This window comes from Terrapene carolina, unplaced genomic scaffold, assembly GCF_002925995.2.
Source record: "Terrapene carolina triunguis isolate 2854851 unplaced genomic scaffold, T_m_triunguis-2.0 Scaffold68, whole genome shotgun sequence".
Taxonomy (NCBI): domain Eukaryota; kingdom Metazoa; phylum Chordata; order Testudines; family Emydidae; genus Terrapene; species Terrapene triunguis.
Window position 1 is genome coordinate 38,369,182 of NW_020664419.1, and position 24,023 is coordinate 38,393,204.

Genomic DNA, 24,023 nt, shown 5'->3' on the forward strand with positions numbered 1-24,023 from the left:
TCTTTGCAAAAAGGCCAAAGAAACGTATTCCACAATAATTCTATCCCCAGTACTGCACACTGCCACACATAGATCTATCTACACATGGTCTTCTACCTACAGTGATTGATGAATCATTGTCAGTAGAAAAAGTTGTAACATGTAATGGGAGAAAAATGTACCCATAATCAAAAACAATGGTTCCAGAATACTTCACAGAGAAAAAAGTGCAGTAATTTATCATTAGTTTATAGTGCTAGCTGTTGGATATGTCTATTTATTCTAGCCCAGATTTATTATTATGTGATGCCATTTCCCTGTACCTTTGACACAGTACCTGATGAAGGTGGAAACCAAGACATTATTCAACTATTTTGTATAGTAAATTTCCTATTTGGGCATATTTTTCTTACATAAACTAGTTTTAAAGGAAGACTGTTAATAGATTAAGGCACAAATTTATCCTACCTAAAGTTTGTTTTAATTCATTTAAGTGGAAAATGTTCTCTGAGTATCATTTTATTTTAAACTATCACCTTATTTAAGTGGTTACTGGTAATCCCTGAGAATGTTTTCTAAATTTCTGCTGGTGGGGAGGAAGTGAAAAAAGGCTTCTAACAACCTTTCCTCTAATGATCTCTGCTGTTAAGGCCAAGTGCAAAGCCCAGTGAAGTCAATAAAAAGACTTCCATTGACTTTAATGTACTTTGAGTGGGGACTGGAATAACTATGGCCTCCTAATCATGGTCCTGGCTTTTGGAAATGATGATCTGGAACAGCAGTGGTGACCCACCATCAGGATTCCTCATGGGTCCTCTTGTTCCTGTGAGGAGACATGGGCCTTCCCAAAATACCGTTATTGGAGAAGGTTGGGGGCAAACTTCCAAGGATTCTGTTTCTGGAAGGGGACATATAATTCCCAATAATAAGCAGTTGCTTCTCACTAGGATTTGGGGTGGCCTGGATTTCTACCATTAAAGATATGCCTCCTGGAAGTTTGTAAGCGAGGAAAAGAGCATAAAAAAGTGAGTTAGGAGGGTCAGATGATAATCTTACTTTCCTGTCTAAAATACACTCTCACTTAAAATGTTGGAATTTTTTAGAGCTAGTGGGTGGGAAGAGAGAGAGGTGGTTTTTGACTTTAGAACCAAACAACTATGGCAACATTACAAATGAAGGCCCCGATCCTGCAAGCGCATATGCGAGTGCTTAACAACATACAGTAGTAAAGTTAGGCACAGGCATAAGTGTTTGCACAATCAGGGCCTAATTTCATTTATACCACAAGCTTAATTCAAAACCCAATCGAGAGTTAAGGATACCTAGAGTTCTTTTACGACTGCTTCTGCCAAAGAAATAAAGGTAAAAATTGGGTAATTAAAACACCCTTATAAAATAAAATGAGGAGGGAGAGGAATATTGAAAGTTTCTGTTGTGTCAGAAGTTTTGCTCTTTACTTACATGTATGTTTTAATTCTATTTTACATTAAAAATTATTTTTGGAAGGTCCTGAGGCAATATACAAAGAGGCCACATGAGGGCAATATTATAACCTGATTTTCACAATGTGCAGCTCTAAGTGAGATCCCCAAATCATATTAGAAGACATATTTCCTGAGAGCATACTGTTCCAGTTTTGTTTGCACATATGTTAACTTGGAAAAAACATCTTGTTTATTAAAATTTTCAAATGCACAGTACACAAGAGACAATTTCAATGGTCGGTAATTTTGGCTTACACCATGGAACTGTTACACAACAGCAACTAACTTTAATAAGTTCTTTTTAGTGTGCTGCATGCTTTGAAAGTTACTTCTGAACAATATTTTAAGATGAGCATCTCTGAAGAAGTGAGGTTCTTACCCACGAAAGCTTATGCTCCCAATACTTCTGTTAGTCTTAAAGGTGCCACAGGACCCTCTGTTGCTTTTTACAGATTCAGACTAACACGGCTACCCCTCTGATACTTAAAGTTGCATGAGTTCACAAAATGTGTAATTAGACCCAGAAAACTATTATGCACATAACTACCCATTTTGCATGTGCACATACATGGAGTCAGATTCTCAGCCAGTCCTGTGGCAGTGCAAAATACTACCTACTACATAAGGTAAAACACCAGATGATGCAGAGCTCTGTGCCAACTGCTCTCCCATGAGACATGACTGGAGCCATGTGAAAGCAAATGCCTCCTCTAAAAGATGATGGGGTAGGAGGGTGAATAGATCTGAATAGTTAACCTGAGTAATTAAACCATTTTCTAAGACTCTAAAGCACCGATATCAGTTAATTTTTTTTCTTAAAACCTGTCAATATAATACAAAAATTCTATATGGACATGACAAGCTATGCAAGTGTTGCCAAAATAAAAAAAAGACAGAACCCTTGGTTACCAATCAGCCACAACCAGGATCTTGAAGAGTAGTTAGGGGAATACTGCTCCAGAGAATTAAAGTGCTAATGTGCACACGTGGACACAAGTCCAATCTTCAAGTACTACATAAGATAGTGCAAAGCACTACATTACCCGCTGGATCAATGGGCAGCGATCGATCAAGTGGGGGTCAATTTATCGCGTCTAGTCTAGACATGATAAATCAACCACCGAGTGCTCTCCCGTCAACTCCGGTACTCCACCAGGGCGAGAGGCGCAGGGGGAGTCGACGGGAGAGCGTCAGCCATTGACTTACCGTAGTGAAGACACCGCGGTAAGTAGATCTAAGTACGGCGACTTCAGCTATGTTATTCATGTAGCTGAAGTTGCGTAACTTAGATCGATCCACCCCCAATGACCTAGCAGACCGGGCCTAAGAGTCTCCCTTTTTGGTGAATACTGGATGGCCTGTCAACCTTGAAGTAATTAACAAGTGAAGAGCATTTCACACATCAGCACTGGCAATATACAGGAAAACATTTAGGTGTCAATTATTTGCTCAGTGAGAGTGCATAATGTCCCCTGACATGAACAGGAATGATTACACACACTGATTGGACATAGATTCCTTAGTATGTACCTTATGCAATTATTTTACAAGGTTTATATTTTTTTTAAGATGGTGGATAAAGTCACTGTAAACCGCAATCTCTATAACCAGGACGAGTAAAAGTGATTTGTAAGAACTATTTACAATAGTTTTTTTTTTTTTAATTGGTGGGATTTTTCACACAATCATACAATGTTGTTTAATTTACTAAACTTCAACTTCTTATATGTCTTCTCTGATCCAAGCATTTTATATGTAATAAGTCTCAGTTCTTTTTAAAATTCTCAACAAGTTTTTTTTTTAAATTGAAGAGACTGAGCTATTTGGGAAGAGGATGTAGGAGAGACACATTGTAAACAACACTACTAGCAAATTTTCTCCAGGTCTATATCTCTTTTGTATGCATGCTCAATTCCCAATGATATTAATGGCTGTTATGTCAATCGGTGAAACAACAGGCCCCAGAAGACTCTTACTGCTGTTGTAAACTATTGACATTTTGGAGCTACAAAACAAGTAATGAGCATTTTTTCCTTCATTTACATGAGAGATACTTCACCAAGAAATCCCACATTTCAGAAACGTGTGGCTGAGGTTGAATATTTCTAGTTATTATGGACCAAATTCCTCAGCTGTCATCAATTGGCATAGCTCCACTGACTTCATTCAGAGGTCTGGCTCATTGTGTCTGCTGTAGGTGGTAACTGGCATTGTAGGTTTGGCTGAATATTCTGTGAAGTTTATTGAAAACATGCTCTATGATCATGCCAAAATGGTTTATAGCTGACTTACAGACAGGGAGAAAAATACTTATTTTAAACATTTAATTTTTCACTATCATTTCCAGAACAAGGTGCTATTTTCTGCTTCTCCTGCACAGTGCATCTGATGCTGCATTGTATCAAGCCCAGAAATCCTTTATGTATTTTCCACGTATGCTAGCTGGTCACACCTAGAGAATTTCTATTGTTAGATTATACAGTGCCTTGCTTTTAATGGTTAATTCTTGGAGTCTCTCTGACTTCTCTCAAGCTCTATATAGAATATACTGTTTATAGTTAGAGGCAGCCTAATATATCCTGTTCTCCATCATTGTATTAATTTGCATTTAAATGTACATCACTATAGAAGTGTCAAGTATCAGAGGGGTAGCCATGTTAGTCTGAATCTGTAAAAAGCAATAGAGGGTCCTGTGGCACCTTTAAGACTAACTGAAGTATTGCAGCATAAGCTTTCATGGGTGAATGCCACTTGTGTCTGATGAAGTGGGCATTCACCCACGAAAGCTTATGCTGCAATACTTCTGTTAGTCTTAAAGGTGCCACAGGACCCTCTGTTGCTTCTTACTATAGAAGTGCTTTCTCTGGTAACTATTGTTTGTATAACTCTTGCTGTTCTGACAACTCTGTCTAAAGCTGTGGAAGATATAGGACCACAGAAGCAGTAACCAGACTGGAACTACTGTCTAAGTGACACTACTTCTTTTATTATTAATCACTTTTATTGCTTTTATTGCTTTTTCAGCTGCCAGAATGTTCTGTAAATGGTGGCTGATGCGCAATGCCACAATTACTAATGATTATTATCCTCCAAGCTAGTTCCTAGTTACGGGATTATAATGATGCTACTGGACACTTGTAATATTTTCAGTTAACTTAAAATGAAATTAAACTCGGAGGAAGCAGAGGTCTGTTCAGTGGGTGACTTAAATGAGGAAGACCAATTAGTTTCCACAAGGAAGATGGTAAAAATTAGTAACATTATCACCTCATAGGCTTCAATATGCTCCAACTTTTTAGCATTATCATAGTAGGATTCTGGCATTTTAGCATAATGCCAGCATTCATGCTGATTAAGACCCAAATCATGCCCCCTACCCAAGTGACTCAGTTGGGGATCTTCTGAAACCCCAAACCATGTTCAGGTTTTGGCAGACTAATTTCAGCTTTTCAATTAAAAAAAACACAAAAAATTTTGAAGGAAAGCAGACATTGTCCGTGATTTTTTCTGCTTTTTAAAAACACCTAGTTTTCGATCCAAAAAAAGTTTTGATGGAAAATATTTGTCCAACCCTTTTAATGAGCTTTAGTGCCTTTTAGCACTAGCTGATGCTGAGAACCAGTGATACCTTGTAAAGGTGACTTGAAAAGAAGTTTTCTCAAAACTGGGTTTGTGCCGAGATGCAGAAGGTTTTTAAATGTTTATTTTTCCCAGGGCCGCCCGGGGGGAGGGGGGCGGAGGGAGGGGAGGAGGAGTGGGGCAATTTGCCCTGGGCCCCACAGGGGCCCCCACAAGAATATAGTATTCTATAGTATTGCAACTTTTTTTAATGGAAGGGGCCCCCGAAATTGCTTTGCCCCAGGCCCACTGAATCCTCTGGGCGGCCCTGCATAGAAAACTCTGCAGCCCTAGTGCCTCCCTTCTGCAGAAGGAAGGATGGAATGATCCACAAGGCAGCAGATTCTCTGGCATTGCAGGAAGAGCTGCTATATTGCAAGCACAGTTTCTCACTAAATTGAACAAAGGAGAAGCAGGATACCCATGACGAGGCATGTGCCACTGGGCAAGATAGACAGGGGAAAGCAGATGGTCTCTACCCAGCCACCTGGACATGACAAGATCTAATCTATTTTAGGCCCTTATAAATAGGCTTGGCAGGATTATTTTTATTTCTTTATGCATTTTTAAAGTTTTTATCAATTTAAGTTTCGAGAATTGCGTGAAATTGTGTGTGGGGAAGGGGAAGACAATTATTTAATGACAATAGACACTGAAATTCAAAAAAGTTAAAGCTTTATAACCATTAAAACACAAATTGTCAACACCACATGTCAAAATACACAACGTGAATATCTTTTTAAGTCAAACTCTAATAAGTTTTCAAGGTGCATTTTTCTTACTTTGCCTAGCTGTAAATTTCTATTATTACTGACGGAAATATTTTCCCAACAATTTGTGTGTGTACAGTGAAAGCAACATTTACTGGCCTTTACTGATAAAATCTAATCCTTTCAAGCCTGTTTATAAAGCATCCATCTTCATAGACCCTAGGATTCTAAGGGTGGCACACTGGAGGCCCATTCCACCTTACAGAGCATTTTCCTTAGTTTGTGACCACTTCTCTCATGAAGTGCAACTCTGCGACATCTCTAGTTCAAAAAAGTAAAGGTCCAAAACCAGCCCTTATTTTAGATATTGATTTTACTTTCTTCCATAGTGGATTAACACCAACCTAGAAAAAGCTTCAGCACTGCAGTGTATGCACAGTTGGGCTTGAGAGGGTAACAACAGCTCTGCAGCTGCGCTCACACAGCCAAGCCAAAACTTGGAAGTGCCCTGATAATCCCATTGTGCATGACAATATTCCCTCCTCCTTTGCAAACCAAACACTGCTCTTTTGTCTGATCCATGAAAGCTATCCATGAAAAATATATTTTGTGTTCAGTAGGAATGGCTAATAATGAAGGAAGAAGAAAGAGGAACTAAATTGTTTGCCTTTCTACCACTGCACTTTGAGTGAATGAACCAGCTAGAAAAGAAGAGTTTTACCTTTACAGAAAAGTGCTTCTTCTTGGGAGGAAGCCGGACAATGGCAGTTGAATGAATGAATGCCCGCAAAGGTGTTAAGGATGTCACTAGGACATACGCTTTAATGATGATGGAAAGGTCTTGAGCTTTAAAGAGCTCCTTGTGGTCAGCTGGAGCTGGTATAGAACTCCTGCAAAATAAGAACAATCCACCATGTTAGGAAAGTGCTTGCTTCCTCTATATGAAAAGGAAAATGAGGTATAAGAATACTGAAAATAGGAGCCTTTCTTCCCCAGTGAAGTGACACAAGAGATTAAACCAAGTAGGTTGGAACAATGCTTTGCACCAAGTCTGTTTTTACTGCTTGGAGGATTTATTTCATCGTAATTCCCAGATAAAACCTATGGCAAGATGGAGTCACAGCTGAGAGCACATATCAGGAACGTATAGGTAAAAAACATTACAGTAATGTTGTTATTATTGCAAAAACAGGCATGACCAACCCAGAAATCCAATTTTAAAGAAATCCAAACATGTTAGGAATGGAAATACAAACAACTTTAACTCTGCCCTGTGCTAACACCAGGAAAACCTACACTATCTTTAATAAAAACTACTTACATTTAAGTCTTCTTAACATATGCACAATGTGCCTCAGGTGGCACATGACCAGGATTCATCACCAAATTTGGTCCACTGATTGAATTATTAGCTTCCCTGGCCCTGTACTGATGGGGAGTGCAACGTGAACGCTGATCCATTACATTTAAGTGGGGTCACACACACTAAAACGCCATTGTCACGCTCATGTGATTACTGCATGACATCACTGAACAGAGTTTTGGTTGGACATATTCCTGGAGGTTTCATCACATGACATAAACTTTAATTTAAAATTAATCTTTAATTCCCAGAGACTCCAGGACAATTCTGGAGGGCTAGCAACAGTAGAGAGTCAAGACCAGCACCTCCATAAAATACTGTAAAGGACTATGATACAAGGAAACAGCCCTTTATAAATTAGTGAATAATTATCTGGCAGGCTTTGATTTGGAAGTGATAGGGATGTAGGGAGGCCACTAGTGAAGTATTTAACTGCACAGTCCTGTTTTTCTAGGGTTTGTCCCACATCAGGTACTGAGACAAAATCAGTCATGGTTTGTCCAGTATCGGATGGGGGACGCCCTTTTGAACACTGTGCGGCTCTGCTCCCACCACGATGACCTCACATACAAGGTCCCATCGGTGGAGGCAGAGCAGCACGTTCTTAAAAATGGCACCCTCCCATGCGGCATGACCTCGCACATACCGTGTGTCCAAGGTCACGCTGGCAGGAGGTAGGGCCATTCAGTTCCTGGAAGTACCAGAATGTCCGGTATTCCGAGAATGCATCAGTGGCCACACTATAGAGGTGTCCAGCTATTGGTCTATTGCTACAATAGTCTGCAAAGAATTAGCTGTGGAATTGTATTGACAAATTGTATTGATCAAGAGATCAAAAATCATGAGTCAAACCACCCAAAATCATGAGATTGGCCCCAAAATCATGAGATTTAAAAAAAAAGATTTTATTGTGTTTTTTAGACCAGTCTCTTGATTTTTGCACTCTCCCTGCCCATCCGTAGGATGTGTGCATGTGACAGTTAATGTTGTACACTCTCCCACACCTGTACCGGATAAGGTGATTTTGGTGCCTGCTGCAGGAGCTCTCACCCCTACATCTGCCCCTCTCCTGCCCAGCAAATAATCCAGTCCCCCAGCCTCCCATCAGTTCTGTCTCCAGCCAACCCCCCTCAATTCAGCTCCTCCTCAGTTCAGTCCTCCAGACCCCATCATCACCACCCCATCAGTTCAGCCCCCACCGCCCTCAGTTCACCCTTCCAGCTTTCACCACCCATCTGCTCAGAACCCAACATCAATACAGCCCCCCACCCCCTTCAGTCCCCCACCCTCCTCACTTCAGAACCTCCTGCACCCCCCAGGCCATAGTTCAGTCCTTCCAGCCTCACCTCTGCTCCTTAGGGTTCTTCGCCCTCCCAAGGCCTGGGGGTGGGGCTGTGGTGGGGTCCCTCTCCCACTTCCCAGGCTCGCAGGGGAGCAGCCACCCAGGGCTGACAGCAGGAGCCTGGCCCTGCTTCCCCACGCCCCGGGCGGCTGACAACAGGAGTCCCCACCACACCTGGGGCGGCTGACAGGATTTCTAAGTAAAACTAAGCCTCACGTTTAGAACTCTCAAATGTCAGGATTTTGTTTTCAGCCACGGCTAAGTTCTATTGCGAGATCCTGAGTGAGGCTTAATTTTACTCAGAAATCGCAACTGACATAGTCAATAGACAAACCACTCAAACTCAGGAAAATTATTATTTAAAAGCTAGATATCGTTGCATTTGGGCAAATTCACTGATTTAGTCATTATTCCATCTAATAAGTACTATGAATTTTAATGTTAATTCAGTTAACTACATAAACAAAGGACTATAAAAAATGATGGATAGTTTAGACTGTGATCTAGTGATAAACAGGAGTGCAAGTAGGGCGGTACACTCCAGTCCACAGTACCGGCAAGAGATTTTTAGCAGGTATGGGGTACCAGAAAGACTTGGGACTGGCCGGGTGGGGCTGTGCTCTGCTCCTTAAAGAAGGGAGGGCATTCATTCTTTATATGGCTTTAACAGCACAATACATATGCTAACAAACTTAAAGAAAGGCTTTGTTTAAGTTTTTTAGCATATGTATTGTGCTGTTAAGTTGGTCAGGAGTCCTCAAGAGAGGAGGGGTGGGGGGGACGGAAGGTGTTTAAACAGTATTTTTTATTCTGTTTCTCCCCATTGGTCTGAATTATCCATGACATTCATATTGCATCACATCAAGTCCAAATCATTAGAGGAATGCCTCTGATTGCACTGACCAGAGGATGTTTGGATTCTGATGGCAACCCAATTCTGCAGCCTGACAGGAATCAGGTGTTTTCCCCATTGTAATTAAACATAGAATTCTTCTTTGCAGCGAAACTAGTCTAACATAACATTTTGTTAACTGAAACTGGAGCAGCAAAACAAAGCAAACAAATGCCTCATTTTCCAGCTTTGTGGGTGAGAGAACTATAAGTGAAGATTATAATGCCGAACTCTGATTGCCTTAAACCAGCTGCCTCAGGAATCTGCCAAGAACTTTGCTGAAAATATGTTCCTTATCTTAGCAATGGAGCTAAGACTTATCACACATCTGCCCACCTTTATTTGAATGAAGCTCCTTCTGATCTGACAGCTCAGGCACTGTCAGTTTCATCCAGAACAATTTACAAACTTGGAACCTAACTGGGAGGAGTGGTAGATACGCTGGAGGGTAGGGATAGGATACAGAGGGACCTAGACAAATTAAATCTGTCCAAAAGGGCCAAAAGAAATCTGATGAGGTTCAACAAGGACAAGTGCAGAGTTCTGCACTTAGGACAGAAGAATCCCATGCACTGATACATTTTGTCTCTTTCCTGCTCTAGCCTCTTTCCTGCTCCAGCCTCTGGACTATGAACATATACTATGGGAGCATTCTAACCAAGGGACTGAAGACTTTAAGGTAATCTGGAGCCTTCATATTTCCTTGATCCTTTGCAGATGGACTTAGGAGTTGGATATGGTACAGAGACTGTTCTAGCCTCATTGATTGCTGATTTTTCCCTTGCAATGGACAAAGATCAGATGTCTGCTGACTTTCTCACATGAGTCAGCAGCCTTTGATACCTGTGGTATAAGCAACATAGCCCTTGCTTGAGTGGTTTTTTCTTTTCTCTTCAAATGCCAAAGTCTGTTCCCATTGAACTCAATAGCAAAACTCCTTTTGATTTCAATGGGAACAGGATTTGGCCCCCAGAGATCAGAGAATGTGATTTTGATCAATTGCTCATCTGTCCAAAGACAGTGCTCATGCATGTTCTGCCAGGCTGATTTTGATTGTCCCTCCTGTATGTCATGCTGAGGAAAATAATAAAACAATTTGGGCTGTAGCTCTATCAAGATGTACCTGGCATACACAGTTCTATGCCTCTTTTCCATCAAACCCAGATGACGCAGCATCTTTGCTTTCCCAGTGCCTGGCAGAGAGCAATACTTAGATAAAGGCAAACTGGCAGAAGCTTAGTTTGGACATAATGGAGGCACTGATAGTGTGTTAAGGGAAAGTGGGGTGATTGTCCTTCCTATCCTTCTTCCATTTAGGAAGTTTTCAATTTGGGCTGCTGCTGGATCCTCAATGACACTGTCTACGGAAAGCTATGTATTCTAGACAAGGAGTTCTCAAACTTCATTGCATCGTGACCCCCTTCTGACAACAAAAATTACTACACGACCCCAGGAAGGGGGACCGAACCTTGAGCCTACTCAAGCCCCACCGCCCTGGGCAGGAGGGGCAAAGACTGAAGCCCAAGGGCTTCAGTCCCAGGCAGTGGGACTTGGGCTTCAACTTTGGCCCCAGGCCCCAGCAAGTCTAAGCCAGCCCTGGCGACCCCATTAAAACAAGGTCATGACCCACTTTGGGGTCCCGACCCACAGCTTGAGAACCGCTGTTCAAGACAAAAGACTGGTCCCTGCCCAGAAGAATTGGTTTAGCAGAGGGGAACTTGCCTTGGCAATGAAGGCACCTGCCAGGGGTTTGGGCTCATGTGGGAAAGCTGGCAAAGGTGTCCCCTGACACAGGGCACTAAGGTTTTTAAAAGGACAGAAACTGTTCTGCTCAGCAGCTATTTTCTCCAGCCCATGAGGAAGAAGCAACCCACCAGCATGCAACACCTCAGGACGCAGGGGACTCCCTGCCTGCCTCCCTGAACCCAGATGGTCCCCCAAGGACTCGCAGGGGAAGGGCAAGCTAGTGAGGGGCATTGTGCTTAGAATGTATATTGCTTTGTATGAGCTGTACTGTCTTGTGCTTTATATGATTAGGTAAAAACAGAAATATGTTAGACTCTGTAGTAAGTGTGTTTTAACTGCTTTACCACTATTGTGTGACTCAGAGAGTTAAATAGTAACCACACCTTTGTAGGGGGAGTTCTGGGACAGGGTGTGTTTAAGCAACTGGTTTATCTCCGGGGTCAGCACTGGTCCTGGGGGCCTAGGGCAGGTGGGCAGAGAAGCTCCATTCCCAGGAAGAGGTAGCAGACTGAGAGCCACTGCTCAGGAAATATGCCAGAGAGGCTAAGTGAGGAATCAGTGCTGCAGACTTCTCCAGAAGCTTTATCCACCTGGGAGATCTAGAGCACAGAGGCTTAGCTTCCCTGCACAGCAGTCCTAATGGAGTGGCCAGAATCACTCCCAGAGGGTCCCAGGCAGCAGAATCTGTATGGTTCTGCTGAAACAGAGGCAGGATTTGGAGAGCCTGTGCTGGGAGGGCATACTCCAATATGCCAAAGAGCCCAGCTTTATGGGGGCTCTCTGCACAGAAGAGCTTGTGGGTTGGGTGGGGGGGTAGGCCAGGGCACAAACAGGGCATGGGATGATAGATCTGCCACTGTACAGACTTATATATTATTCAGAGGTGTGTCTGTATCTACCTAGGTGATTAAATGATCCTCATCATCTCAGTATATGAAGGTGTGTGTACACACTAAAGCTATGTCTACACTACAGCTTATGTTGGCATAACTTATGTTGCTCAGGGGTGTGAATAAACCACCCATCAGAGCGAAATAAGTTACACCACCCTAAGCACCAGTGTGGACAGCTATGCAGCTGCAGCACTGTATGTGTAGACAAGCCCTAAGATACTGCAGTGATGATGCCCATGTAAGTACCTGTGTAGATAGAATGCTGTTGGGCTTCTGATCCTTCCTTTCTACATGCTGCTGGACTGCCTCTCGCTCAAACATGCTATGAGATATATACAGACATCCAGAACATGATGATACAAAATCATTATCTTACAGCTGTGCACTATTGGTCCGGTTCCACAAGTACCACAGATGGGCAAAATTTGTCCTTTCATCACCCTCACGTGACTTCACAGGCTGAGAAGAGCCACTTGCAATGATTGTCTTTGACAACACATGCTGATCCAGGCATCCAGGGAAAGTAATTGGAAGGTGCAGTCCTGAAAAAAATCCAAATAAATAAATTAAAAAGTCAACATACTGTTAAAAAGAGCAGTCACCTCCTGTTCTATGAAATATAAAATAAAAACACGCAGAGCGGAGCTACAATTATCAGATGACTCAGTAAAATGACAAATTCTTAGGCTCCTTTACTGTGTTGGGATCTGCTAGCAGAGACCCTTATGCCCACAAGGAGTCCCCATCCAACTGCATGAGCAGAGCCATAACCAGAGCCACTGTTCTCATTGTACATATGTATTGGTTATTCTGTTCATTCCCAATGACAGTGCTAATGTAGGACTCTGTGTTACACAACTCCCTCCACTCCATTAAAAGAAATCCCTCATTTCTCAACACAGAATAACTCAGATGTAATAGGGCCCAATACTGTGGGCTTTACACTGTCAAAACTACAATTGATATTGATTGGAACTTTGTCTGAACAAGGACTGCAGGACTCTGCCCACACTAATTACACACAGAGCACAACAAACAAGATACTCTTTCTTTGAGCATACTTAAGGTTTGATTTTGTATCTGCTGAAATCTATGGGAGTTTTGCCATTGACTTCAATGCGAGCAGGAGCAAACCTTATATTGAAGCAACAGAGATCTCAGATGTACTGAAGTAAATATTATTAATAATCAAAACATCATGATGTGATATCTGCCAGTAGATGGTATATCTTCTTTTTTACTTTGCTCACAAAAAGCCCTTGCACGGTGCCTTTATTTTGTCCTGTGTGGTTTTCATTAACTCCCACATACTTCACTTTTAGATATTTCAAACTCTTAAGTAATACTCAGGGAAAAGTCAAGCTGTTCATATTATTTCCAGACCTCATTTTAGTGTAAAACCACACTGTGCTAAGTTTATTAAGGTATTTGTATAACTTCCCTTTTAATGCAGACTCATTCCATTTCAATATATCAATTTAAAAACAAAATCGAATTTCTAGTGGGGCGATATGAGCAGCCCTTCACTGAGCGCATAGCTCATCTCTGAAAAGTGCCTCTGTTAAAATAGCATTGTGAGGGTCCATGCTGATTGTCTCTCAATGATTCCTTAATTAACACGCTCAGTTTATAATCTTGCAAGTTCAAACTAGGCTCCGAAAGTCAATTTCGGTTCTTTGCTTCACATGCATCATTCACCAGTAATAAAGGTTTTGCAGGTCAAATTCAGGCCCTGAGTTACCCCTATGTGCACCCTTCATCTTCAGGTTATACCTTTCATGTTAACTTTGCAACCCCGTTGCACAGGGGTAACTGATTTGAACTTCATAAGCAATTACTAGTATGTTGATGTTGCATAGCGAGGAACAGTCCCCCATCTGTGTGGGTGCTGCAGCACCGACCAGAGTAAAACCCAGTAAATTCTTATTGTAGTCACTTAACTCAGTCAAACTCACTTGACTTTGAACAGACACGGAGAGCAAATCTGATCAGTAAGAAGGGGCCATTTTTCCATATTCACTCTTCAAAGTAAGGGAGCATTTTAACAGGGTAATTTTCCAAGGGTCACGCTTAGGATAACTTTTGGGCTGTGTGACGGGGTGTACAAACCCCTCACTGGACAGCAAAGGGTGAAAGAACAGCTCTGGGCTCAGCAGGCCCTGCCCCTCCATCCATGTCAAGCATGTTCCATGTGGAGGTGGGGCTTAAAAGGGAGTCAGTCGGCTCAGTTAGGGATGGAAAGGGTAGGGAGAAGGGCTGGCTCTGGTTGCTCCAGTGGAGGATGCACTGCTGGTGCAAAGTATCCAAAAAGCACAGGTGATTTCAGAGTCTTTTTCCAATTTACCATTACACTCGTGAAAATCAGAAGTAACTCACTGGAATTACAACAGTGTAAAATTGGTGAAAGAGAGGAATCAGGCCTGTCCTATTATATTTTGAAATTGTTGCATACACATTATGTGATTCATTCAACTGTTCAGAGGCTCTCCCCTATGGGTTTGGTGTCAGTTAGATACAAATTAGAGATGGGCTTGACCTACAGTGCTCAGATCCTGAGCTGGATTCTGCTTCACATCCAAACTGCCTACAGGTTCATAGCAAGGCTTTTGGTTCACGCCCACCTTATATATAAATATGATATTGTTTTCTATAAAGGATTCATCCTTATGAAGAATCAGACATTTTATACGCAGTGCATCCTAATCTAAATGTCATGGGGCTCAATGAATAGATTTTGAAATTCAAGTTTCAAATACTTGAGGGAATTTCAATTTTCTATATAATAATTCACATCAAGGGACATGATACTGCTTAGCAAGACAGGGAGTTTGGGACAATTGAAGCTTGGATAATCAAAATTATGCTGTATACAGAGCAGCAAATGCACATAAATAAATTACATTGCTTTTGGGTTTGATCAGATAATGGAAAAAAAGTGGAATTATAGAGTAAAGACTTTTTCCCTTTCTTCTCTGCCCCTTTTGTTCTGCTTATGATCTTGGTCACCCATTGCTTTAGGTAATAAAATCATGCAAGTTTTTTCATTCCTCTCCAAACCTTCTCTCCAGTTACTCCACTGCAATGGACTGCCAACATAGACTAAATATTTTTTTAAAAATTTCCTTCTGATCATTTGTTTTTCATTTTATTTTGCTTCTTGCATGAATATTCCACTATAAAAGGCTCACAACAGTGCTTACCTACTGCTATACCATAAAGGAAAAGGCAACTGGTGATAAGTAAGTGAGCAGAGTTATCTTCTAAAATGGAATATCCCTGCTTATGAACATCTATGATTATCAGTGAATCGTTGAACAGGGCATGGAACATGAGACTACAACAGATGTACAGTGCACATAATTTTGCCAAATACCACTTGTGGATGAATGCTCCCTGTGAGGGTTCTCAGGGTGCCCAGGGCTGTGAGTCACTTTGTTACTCCCATGACCTCCAGCGAGAAGGAGACTTGCTTCTGCTTAACAGAGTGTCAGCTCCCTGACACCACCAGCCACCCAAACAATCTCCTCTGGCCCGTGCCAGCCCTTACTTTGCCTTACAGGTTAACAGTAGATGCACCCCAGTTCCTGAGCCCCTCTGAAGTGTTCACCTGTAGTGTCCAACCTTTGTCCAATGAAAACTCACAGAAATACCAAGTCTGCTGTCCCTAAGGGAACAGTGCACACACCAGCTGGTGTGATTCAACTCGGGATCAGCACCTTGCTTAATATCACAGCACTGAGATATATTTATAATGTAAACAACAATAAGTTTATTACCAAAGATTCAAGAGATACTGAACAAGAATAATGGGGGAAAGGGCTACATATAAAACAAAATCATAACCTGCTTTCTAGAGACTAAACTAAACCTGACTCAGGCAGTCGTATCTCACCCAAAGCCTTTTACAGCATATCCAACCAAGGCTGGTTGTGATCCCATTTTCATAAATGTAAATGTGCTTGCTATCCGTTTCCTTCCTATGGGCAACAAGGTGCTTTCCTTGTTCCCCAGTTATAGTCCAGTAAATCTTTGAAGTGCACCCCCAGCTGAGGCTCTTTCCCCCTGCTGTTGTTCTTTTCCTGTTAAATCTCACAATCCTTCATCTGCAATTAGCTCAGACTGGTGATTGAGAATGAGACAATACTCAATTTACATTTCAACAGATACATGGATAAATGTAAGAGGACTGTTGGACCCTTACTAAAACTCAGTGGAGGCTTGGTTGGCTAGCTCCCAGTACCAAAAGAAAGGGAAAGGGTCAATGGGAAATCAGGACCCTGAGACTGACAGTCCCCAGGAGCAATGGGGAGAGGCCAATGCTCCAGGTCAGCCTGATTGACAGGGTGAGCAGGCTAATGAGGGAGTCAGGAGGTCGGGGGGTCCCGTCCTCTGGGTGAGTTGGAATTGCCTGGAACAGAATGGGGCTCAGCTAAGGAGAGAGCAGGGGCCCAAGCTGAGCTGGGGGACAAAGCCGTGCCAGCCAGAGAACCAAAGAAGCAGCCCAAGAAGCAAGTCAGTGCTGGGAGCAGAGCCGCACAAACACCCCTGAAAGCAGACCTGTGCTGGGAGGAGAGCTGTAGCAACCAGAGCCTGAGGGGCCAGAAAAAGCAGCCCGGGGGGCTGGAAACAGAGCAGCATCAGTGCTGAGGCAGAGTGGAGCTGGAGGAGTCCAGAGCCAGGTGTGATGAGCAGCTGGGAAGAGCCAGGGGAGACCCTGGACAGCAGGCCCAGCGCAGGGAGATGCCCCCAGCCAAGAAGCCTTGCAGGCCAGACTTGGAGGGGGATCGTAATCCCGATGGGCGAGCTGACGCTAGGAAGAAGGGCCCTGCCACCTAGAGCCTGAAGGCGTTTGGCCACCACCAGAGCAAGTGGCCAATCCGCTGTATCCCTACAGCATTGCCAGGGCCTGAGAAGGAGGCCTGGGACGTGTGAGGAACAGACTGTGAATTGCCCTTATATTCCAGAGACTGCTGGTTGTGGTGTCCCCTTGCCAGAGAGCGGGGTTATGTGTTTTCCTTTAACCTTTCCCATTTTTTTAAAATTGATTGCTGTTTAATAAATTGTATTTGCTTTGAACTGTATGTAATGATCAGTGGGTCATGGAGGTGTCCAGTGCAGAGAGAGCACCCTGGAGTGGGGACACCCTAGTCCCTGCCCTAATTGACCATGATAAGGTTGGGGTTTGAGCCCCCCAGGAATCCTGGGCCCAGCCTTGTTGGGGTTATGAGGACTCTGCCACACAGGAGAGTGGAAGGGGAGCCCTCAAAGTCAGGCAGGCCTCTGGGTAAAGGAAGTGGGAGCGAGGACTCAGGCTTATACACAGTAGTGTATAACCCAGGAAGATCCCCACAATAGCGGGACCATTCCCTCACTTACATAATTGGCGTCATGAACAGGATTCTATCCACAGGGTCCACCCCATTGGTTTACTGGTTGAGTTCTGGTAGCATTGTCCAGGCCTGGTCGAGAACCCTACCATGGAATTGAAGAACTACAGGCCCAGTTTGCTGAACTTCAGCGCAGATTATCAGACCAAGCTGAGGCATTACAAGAAGCTAGAACCGAACAGAGAGAAGCCTTATCGTTGGCTAAGGCAGTAATAGACCAACAGGCAGCAGAAGCTAAGAAACCCCCTACTATTTATGTTCCATGGGAGCAGAAGGTCGCAGAGTTTAGCAGCTTCCTGACTAGACCAGAAGACATTATGGTAGAGGAGTGGGTCAAGTCTGTGAAGGCGGCTATGCATGTGCTAACTGTACCTGAAGAAGATCATGTGGACTTCATAGAGGAACACCTCAAGGGCTAGGTCAAGGCCACAGTAAAGTTCATGGCAATAGCAGACAAGAAAGATATGGAAAAGGTATTTGAACTCATCCTAGAAGTGTATAGAAAGAAGGTACCTATTGGAACCCGACTAAAGGAGTTCTTTGAGAGAAAGCAGGAGCACAGTGAAACTGTCCAGGCATATGTCTATGACCTCCAGGAGAGAATGAGCAAAGTGGAGCGGCGAGACCCTTGATGAGTTCCAGACCCAGATATGGTTCTGAAAGAGCAGTTGGTGCTGGGGCTCCTGGATGATTCGCTCTGCCATGAAATGAAAAGGAGGTTTAAGGAAGAGCCCAGTAAGAAGTTCCATGGCAGGCTGCCATTATGTGGTCAGAAGAAGAGGAAGTTCCTGTGGCAGAGACAGCCAAGCCTAACTCCCGTACATGAAGTGGGGGCCTAGTGAATGCAACTGCTGGGGAAAAGACCCTGCCCCAAACACAGTTAGCACTGGAAAGTTTAAGTGAGGCTGTCCAAAAACTGGCAATCCAACAGGGGGAGATGCTGAAAGTGATGACCGAGTTGATGAAAGAAATAATCCCCAATAATATGCCAAAGTATCCAAGGGCACCAGGATCCTGAAGATCCCCACTGAAGGATGAGCTGGGAAGGTACATTTGTTACACTTGTGAAAGGCCAGGGCATACTAGCCGAGAATGTCCACTGAGAAGGAGAGCAGAGTCCCAGGCACTCAAAACCAATGTGGCACCAGGAGTGAGTGGTCCATCTACAGCAGAAGGCCAAGCAGTGGCAGAAGAATTCCTAGGCCTGTCCTTGGTGGAAAATTGCTCTGCATACAGTGTTAATAGGAATGCGGTCAGTGTCAGCATATCTAGTGACTTCTGCAAACAAGTATTTGGAGACTGTCTAACTGCTGAAGTATGTACAGCAGGGGCGAAGACCAGATGTTTGTTAGATACTGGCTCAGAAGTCATCACCATTACTGAGTCGCATTTTCAAAAATATTTGAAGGACAAGGAGGTGACCATGCACAGCACATGCTTTTACATCTAACAGCAGTTCATGGACTGGCAATCCCAGTGGTGGGCCAGACACTGCCAGGAAAATGCATCTTCATCCTGAAAGACAAAGCCTCTGAAGGGAGCCATATGGGAGGAGGAGTCCCAGGGATTCTAGGAATGAACATCATTAGTGAGCTGAAGGAGCTACTGCTGCCAGAAGAAGGAACCAGGAAGATGAACCGTCATGGGCACTCTATTCTTTCTCTTGTAGGGCCAGATCTTGGTATCAGTCATTTGTGGCATAGAACTCTCAGGAGTCTGAACCCTGCAGACATAGACACAAGTGCATAAACGAAAATAATGCAAGTTCCCCTGTACAATGGCTGTATAGTGCTTCTGTGGCTGATCAATCTCTTCCCTCATCCTAAGGGAGAAGTCACAGACCAACGTGACCATGCTGGGAAATGACATAAAGGTAGACAGTGAATGTGTGCAATCTCTCTCTGAACTCCCAACAGGGGGCAGGTTTCTCTGGCTGACAGCTCTGCAACTGTGTGGTTGAAGATCCAATACATGGGCAAAGGGGAGGAGCAGACAGCTCTTCACTGCCACTTCCCCTCAAAAAACTGCACACCCCCTGCATAGTAAATATTTCGGGAGGTATTATATTGGGTAAGGGACACGTTCCCAGTCTTCCTCTCTCTCTCTGCTGAAGTCACACAATTGCCCTATACTCACAGCAGAGACAGACCTAGGACACACACAGAACTGCTTGAGGAGATAGGACCTACGATGGCTCTAAGAGCCTCTCAGTGCCAACTGGCAAAGGATTCACTGTCATGTAACAGCAATTCCTATCAGGCCTGACAAACTCACTACCTAGCACATTGCTGTCATAGTGTTTATAAAGAATATCGTGTGAGGTATCCAATGAAAGCTTATACCATACTGGTCACCACAAGCACTGTGAGATGGACGTACAGGTATCATGCCAGATGTTGCAGGTCGATACTAAAAATACATTTCAACTATGTAACCAGGCAGAATCGATAAAAAAAAAAGTTTTTCCCAAAGGAATGTTTATTTACCTGTCTGCTTATATCTCTGATGTAAATTAAGCAGGACAAGCCAAATAAATAGGAGTTCATTTGCACCTGAGGTAAACAGGAAGAACAAGATAACGGGAGGATGAGAAAGCAGTAAGCACACCTGAGCACAAAGCAGCGGGGAAGAAGGATCTTATCATTTCAAAGGTTTGCTGGACTGTCAGAAGAAGGGAAAGATCCCCTTTGTTATCCATCTCTCAGGGAGCAAAAAGGACAACACTCTGAATACATGAAAGTTGGATTGTGGTCCTGGTGATGCTGAGTGATTGCTTTACGTGAGAAACTTATCTTAGACAAATGTTTTAGCCTGTTAAAAGTTATGATTAGTCGCTTAGAAGTGTGCTATGCATTTGTTTTACTGGTAACCCTCACTGTTTCCATTATTCTTACTCAGTACTCCCTTGAATCTGTGAATCTCTGTTCTTTGTTAATAAACTTATTCTCCTTTTATTATGAAGTCACCTCAGTGCTGTGATCTAAAGTAGAGGGTGCCCTCTCAGCTGAATCAAGTAAGCTGGTGAGTACATTGTCTCTTTGGAGGCAGAGCACTTGGTAATTACTGTGAGTGTTCAGTGACAGGGGCTGGACACAGCAAGGGGAAGCTTCTGGGAAGTCTGGGAACTGGGGTACACCAAGTGTTAACCTGCAAAGCAAAATTAGTGCTGGCAGAGTTCTTTCTTTCCTCTGCAGCATTGGGCACAGGTCACTTGCAGCTTTAAACTAGTGTAAATGGTGAAGTCTCTGTAACTTGAAGTCTTTAAACCATAATTTGAGGACTTCAGTAACTCAGCCTGAGGTTAGGGGTTTATTTCAGGAATGGGTGAGGTTCTGTGATCTGCAATGTGCAGGAGGTCAGACTAGATGATCGCTATGGTCCCTTCTGACCCTAAACTCTATGAATCTAGGAGACTTCCTGATGGTGATCTTTCAAATATATTTACCTGACTATGCTTTTTCTCCATCTTTTGCTTGTCCTAATAGTTCAGAGTTCATAGGTCCAAGGGGAGACTCAGTCATAAACAATTTAAAGAACTGCTGAGTTAACAAGTATGAACAACAGCAGAGCTGATAACAATCTGCTCCAATAAGTAACACTGCTTTTAGATTCATTAAGACTCCCCAAGAACACCTGGGGCACTGTTTACATGGCTCTTGGCATGGCCAGTACATGGTGTGATAAGTGGATCACAGAGCTGCAGATGCATGTGTAGTAATTCTGCTTATTATAGGTAACAGCGAATTAAGTTTGCAATGATTGCCCTCAGGTAATATATAAGTGTAATTAACTGGCTGTGAGAGACCAACATATTGAACTGATAACTGGCAAGACAATAAATTAAAAAATACAAACTGCAGGAGATGCATGGGGCACTGTACAGACTACGTAACTCAGTTCTTTCCTTTAGCCTTCTCTTTTTATCCTCAGTTTTTGGGACAAAGCTTTTGTTTTGTTTTTTATTTGTTTTTACTGTGTTCAAGGCATAATAACCTACAACTGACAGATTTGAAACACAGGGCAAAGAATGATTAAAGCTTCTATTACTGCAGGATAAAGTCTGTCTTGTTTCTAAGCTGTCCATCAACTGTCAGGTTTGCTAGAAACATTTCAAGACCCATTGAGTCACCTCAGGAGCTCATGGTTGAAACACAAAGCAGGGGGAGGGAGCATGAAACTGAACTGAAAATGCCGCACTTTCTTCTGGCCACAACGTCTTGTGAATTGTTTTTTTCCCACACAGGAGACTGTAAACTCAGCACATCGAACCTGGCACAGTTTCTGTCTGATTGTTGTCTTGGGGCAGGAGGGAGGCCCCTATAGAACAAGAAGGGGCTTCAGCCCCAGAAGCTTCTGGTTGTTGGGAGACTCATTGGAGACCAAGGCCATCTGCATAGAGACCTTGTGCATTGCTTCCTGGCCTCTCTTCACCAGCCTTCATGGCAGCCTGAGTCTAGCAGGATCTATATGCAGAGCACAGAGAGGGAGAACAAGCTAATAATCCTGAATGAGCTGTCTGCATCTATACAGTGATACCTAGAGGGGACTAATGATAGATCTTCTCTGCCTGACTTTCAGCCAGTTTCTCTCTCAGTGGTTCTGGATGTATTGGGAGAACTTCATGCCATAACTTGTGCTTTGGATCCCTTGATTGGTGAGGTCCAGTTCTTTGCTGTTGGAGACTGCCAGTGCCTCCTTTAAGGAGGGCAGGGAGCCAACAGCTTTAAAGGAAGCACATTTGGCCTTTATTCAAACAGCCATCTCTTGACACTACCAAGCAGTACCTAAGCTTCTAGTTCTGGTTAAGCCTATGGAAAAGGTTGTGTGAGACAACTCTCAGAGTATTTTTATGCCATCAACTTCCCTGACCCTGTCAATCCAGGTTCCAACCATAAGTAGCACTGGCTGATGATCTCCTGCTGATGGATAAAGATCAGGCACCCATAATGATTAGATCCTTCAGCTATCTCTGATACCATGGATTATGAGGTGTTGATGCAACTACAATGACCATCAGAAGTGGATGTGACTCCTCTTCCATGGTTTCATTCCTGTCACGCAGAGTTCCCAGAGGTTAGTGTCAGACAATTGCTTTCCTGTCTGAAGGAAATGTGGGATATTACAAGATTCTCTGCTGTCATCCCTCTTATTCTGGGAGTATGTGAGGTTGTTAGGACAGCAGGTGAGGATACATGGACTGGAATGCTTTCAGTTTGAGGATATTCAGCTTTATACCTGTATTCCATTCAGCCTGTAGAGTAGGGTTGCCAACTTTCTAATTCCAGAAAACTGAACACCCTTGCCCTGCCCGCTGCCCCGCCCCTTCCCCAAGGCCCTGTCCCTGCCTGAGGCCCTGCCCCGGCTCACTCCATCCCCCCTCCCTCCGTCACTTGCTCACCTCCACCCAAGGCCCAAACAGGCATATTTATTGTTTTGATGGATGTATTATGCTAAGTTAAGGTTTTATTTGTTACAGGACGCTAGAGCTGGCAGCAAAATAGTCAAAATAGTCAATTTTTTAAAAAATGAAATTTCACAAAAGTCTTCATGATTCTTTCCCTCCCCCTTCCCATTTTTCATAACCAGCTCCATGTGTTTTGTTCATTAAAGTTATTGTAATTTTATGTGTGAAATTAGGACCACACATTATCACAGCTGCAATGGGTCCATTAAAGGCCCACTCCCAAAGCCCAAATACGAATCCATAGAGCACAACCACAGAAATGCACACCTGTCCAGATAACTATACAAATAAATCTGTAGAAACTGACTCCGACACCTACCTGCAGATACACATGTGTATTCATGTGTACACACCTAACATGCACTAACACATATACTTCTACATTATTTAATATTACAATTGTTGTTTAGTGCGTAGAGACCCCAACTAAGATCAGGGCTCCAGGGTGGTAGGTGCTGGACACACACATAAAAAGAGAGAGTTTGCAACAATGAGTTTATAATGTAGCTAGACAAAGGTAGGGAGACATGTATGATCCATTGGCTCTTCTGCAATTACTAGTCAACAACCTTCACTTTAAGAAATAATACATTTCTTTTAGAATTCCTTTCTCTTTCAAAGACTTGTTATGAAATGAATACACACACATTTTATGTCATCAATTCTTTTGTGCGCAAGCCAGCAAAAGGAATAAAAGTCAGAGTTAGGCTGCAAATTTTATTCACACAGGTATACACACAAGCAGCAATACACGCACCTTCCTACACAAAGACACACAGTCTCTTACACACATACAATGCATGCATGCACACACTTGCCTACACAGAGACACTTTTTCATACACTTTTCCAGGGGTTGCCTAAATCACCCAGCCAGGAAAGGAGGAGGGTGAGCTGGAGGGGAAAAGATGGAGATGTGGGGGTGGAGGAGAGAGGGTGGGGAGGGAAAGAGGCCAAGGACGAGAGCAGGGTGGGGGTGAGAGGGGCTGTGGGGGGGGTATGTGGGGTGGATGGGGATGCAGGGGGAGGCAGAAGGCTACAGGTGCATGAGAATGTTGGATGCACAGGGATGTATAGGGACATAATGGGAGTGCAGCAGTGTATGAGGCGAATGGGGTGCAGAGGTGTGGGAGGTGAGGGACATGG

General features: G+C 43.4%; 1 protein-coding gene across 1 annotated transcript in view; it reads right to left on the reverse strand.

Annotated features, from left to right (window-relative positions):
• The window catches only part of CPED1 (cadherin like and PC-esterase domain containing 1), a 200,018-nt gene that overhangs the window by 128,446 nt on the left and 47,549 nt on the right, over positions 1–24,023 (reverse strand). The window contains 2 exon segments of the mRNA XM_029910837.1: positions 6,513–6,681; positions 12,404–12,569. Coding sequence (XP_029766697.1) covers positions 6,513–6,681; positions 12,404–12,569 — 335 coding nt within the window.